This window comes from Ornithodoros turicata, unplaced genomic scaffold (assembly GCF_037126465.1).
Source record: "Ornithodoros turicata isolate Travis unplaced genomic scaffold, ASM3712646v1 Chromosome14, whole genome shotgun sequence".
Taxonomy (NCBI): domain Eukaryota; kingdom Metazoa; phylum Arthropoda; class Arachnida; order Ixodida; family Argasidae; genus Ornithodoros; species Ornithodoros turicata.
This window is the reverse complement of record NW_026999314.1, coordinates 1,573,060-1,576,069: the sequence shown is the minus strand read 5'-3', so window position 1 is coordinate 1,576,069 and position 3,010 is coordinate 1,573,060. Positions and strand designations below refer to the sequence as shown.

Genomic DNA, 3,010 nt, shown 5'->3' with positions numbered 1-3,010 from the left:
AATAATCCTTCTTGCTCGTGAGAGCCTGTAGTTGAAGACTGCCTTCTTCAAGGGTAGCTGTTTCCCAGGGTAGGGCCGCATGAGGTTTGGCAGCAATGGGAAAACCTCATCTGCGGCGACTTCATGTGGAAATGCCACCTGGAAGATTTTTTGGTCGAGGGACATGAAGGCTTCTGTTTGCCAGCTGGAACCCGAATTCAGTGTTCCTAAAAGTGCCGCCATCACTTCCTCGGCCTTGTTCCTCAAAGTGAACCTTGAGGAATTGATATCTTGCATCATAAAGTGCAAGATGGACGATGCTGTAGTAGCCTTTGTAATTGAAGAACTCTGAACCTCCATTTGGCAGGTTCTGAATGGCGACATGCTTGCCATCAAGCGCTCCAATGCAATTCGGGAAGTTCCAGAGCCGCTCGAAGTCTTGTGCTACTCTTTCCCACGTAGACAAAGTAGGGCACTGAAATTGAAAAAAAAACAACAACATGTGACAGCTTGGAACGCTTGTGCTGCTCACAGAATAGCGCTATGCTACTAGCACCGGGTTCTCAAGGACATTTACAAAATATCACGATACAAAATATATGGAAACATGTATGAATGAAGAAACGAAATACACACCAGGAGGTATATAGGCTCAACAACATGCAAGATGGCCTCGCAGGTTTCACGAATGACTCCACACGCTGTGGATTTTCCGATTCTGTAACTCGCTGAGCATATCTGCTTAGAGGAGTCGTGAGCAAGGTACCTAAAGAAACGCAGTAGCATGTTGCAGTAGGGTGACAGAGGCAGTCAGTAACGCACTCAATGTACCTCAATGTGATTGCTAGCCTCTCCGCTGCGGGGATGACCTTTCGGAATGAGGTGTCCATCTGCTTGATACGCAGCTCCACCAGCGATAGCAGGAAGTCAAACCTACGAGGCGCGTATAGTACAGTGAACTCTCGATAACTCAAACACCCACTATCCACTATCTTAGTTTGACTTAAGGGGAGTTTTGACTTATCAAACCTGCCTTAAGTTTTGTTGCAAGCTGCTCTCAAAACTGTTGCACTGGCCAGTAAGATTGATTAATCAATTGCCTTATAGCGTGAACTTTATTTTCACCATTCCGTTGATCACAAAATACATTTAATGCCAATCAATGCTGGATGTGGCAATGCTTTCACAGCTCTGGAAGTAATCTGGGATTTTCTTTTACTTTGTGTACATAACTCTGCTTACAAAGCCCTGAACCCTTTGTAGGGACTGCAAAATTTCCCCACTTTCATCCTCTAACTCCACATAGTTTTGCAGAACATCAAGGGCAGAACAAACTTCCTGCACTGAGGGTTTTTTTCTTTCATACTCTAGTGGCTCAGGCATCTGCTCTTCATCCTGAGCAAAACAAACTTCGTCAAATAGGTCATCAAGGGATTCCTCAGCACACACATCCAAATGATCATCTGAGGTTACATAATGACTGAAGTCCATGTCCAGGAGTCCCTTGGCACGAAACTGGTCACTAAGCTCTGGTTCTCAAGTTGATTCATCTTCATGTACCACTGAATCAGTCTTCTCTTTTATGGATTCTTCTCGTACAAAAAAACATGATCAGCGCCAAAAGAGGCGCTGCACCGATGCACCAGCTATGCAAATCCTCGACTTGACTCCTGAACCTTGGTTTGCGAAGTTCCTCATAGTCCACTCGGAAGATGAGACCAAACCTATGGCTAAGGTATCACCATTCACGATTGCAAGAGAGTTAGAAAAGACAATAGGGAAATCTTATAATGCTCGAAAGCTGACCACAGGAGATCTACAAATTGAAGTGACCACAAGGCAACAAAGTTCCGCTCTCCTTTCACTTAATAAAATTTCTGATATATCAGTCACTGTGACCAGACACCGAACACTTAACATCGTGAAGGGCGTCATCTCAGAGTCTCAGCTCCTTGACTGCTCAGACACTGAGATCGAGGAAGGACTTAAAGACCAAGGCGTTGTGACAGCAAGGAGAATTGTGATGCGTCGGGATGGTAAAGACATCCCGACGAAACACATTGTCCTTTCCTTTCAATTGCACAGGCTTCCTCAGACCATCAAAGCAGGGTATCTTAATTGCCATGTACGTCCGTATATCCCGAATCCGCGACGCTGTTTCAAGTGCCAGCGTTTTGGACATGGGTCGCAGGTCTGTCGAGGACAGGCGATCTGTCCAAAATGTGCTGGCATGGACCACTCTGCAGAATCCTGTGCAAACGAAGTCCGCTGTTCGAACTGCAAAGGGAGCCACCCTGTCTACTCCAGGTCCTGCCCCCGTTGGCAGGAAGAGAAGGAAGTACTCAAAGTAAAAGTGACGCAGAATATCTCGTATAAAGACGCAAAAACACAGGTAGAATTTGCCAAAAAAGGCACGTTCTCCGAAGTGGTGCGCCGGGGAGTGGCACCACTGCGGAAATCTGTGGAGACGCAGACTTCTGGGTCTCCACCCCACACTCCCCCCACACAAGAAAAGCCTGCGGAGAGCTTGCTTCCGCTGGCACCAGCTGCTCAGGTGGGCAGCCGGGAAGTAGCGGCCACAACCTCTACGGAGGTTGATGGCGAGCTGTCAGTTTGGGACGGGCTCACAGGGGGCTCATCCCAGGCTGCCACACACACGATGGATGTTGACGATGATGACTGCATGTCGCAGAAATCATCGTCAAGCCTTCCCCCCAATCCTTCCCCATGGAAGGAACAGAGAACGAAAAAAGGAGGCCGAGGCAGGGGTAGTACGTCCCTAGGGAAACATAAGCCCCCAAGGGTTACACCTCCCACATAATGTACAGTCTCTCTTTGTTGCTATTCATCACTACTTTCATTATGGGGCAAGTATTCCTTCAGTGGAACTGTCGAGGCCTTCACACTAACATAGATGATATACATGACCTGTTTGAAAGGTACAGTGCCGTCTGCTTCTGCTTACAAGAAACATACTTACACGAAGAAAATTATAATCCTTTCCGCAGACATAATATTTTTAGGAAGGACC

At 47.0% G+C, this 3,010-nt stretch overlaps 1 protein-coding gene across 1 annotated transcript; it reads left to right on the top strand.

The window, feature by feature from the left end:
* The first annotated feature begins 1,627 nt into the window (after window positions 1-1,627).
* Window positions 1,628-2,800, top strand: LOC135372300 (uncharacterized). The gene has a single exon (XM_064605944.1). The coding sequence runs from the start codon at window positions 1,628-1,630 to the stop codon at window positions 2,798-2,800; it is 1,173 nt and encodes a 390-aa protein (XP_064462014.1).
* The last annotated feature ends 210 nt before the right edge of the window (window positions 2,801-3,010 follow it).

Coding starts and splice junctions, on each gene's coding strand:
- LOC135372300 (XM_064605944.1), top strand. CDS start 1,628: ATGCAAATCCTCGACTTGACTCCTGAACCTTGGTTTGCGAAGTTCCTC.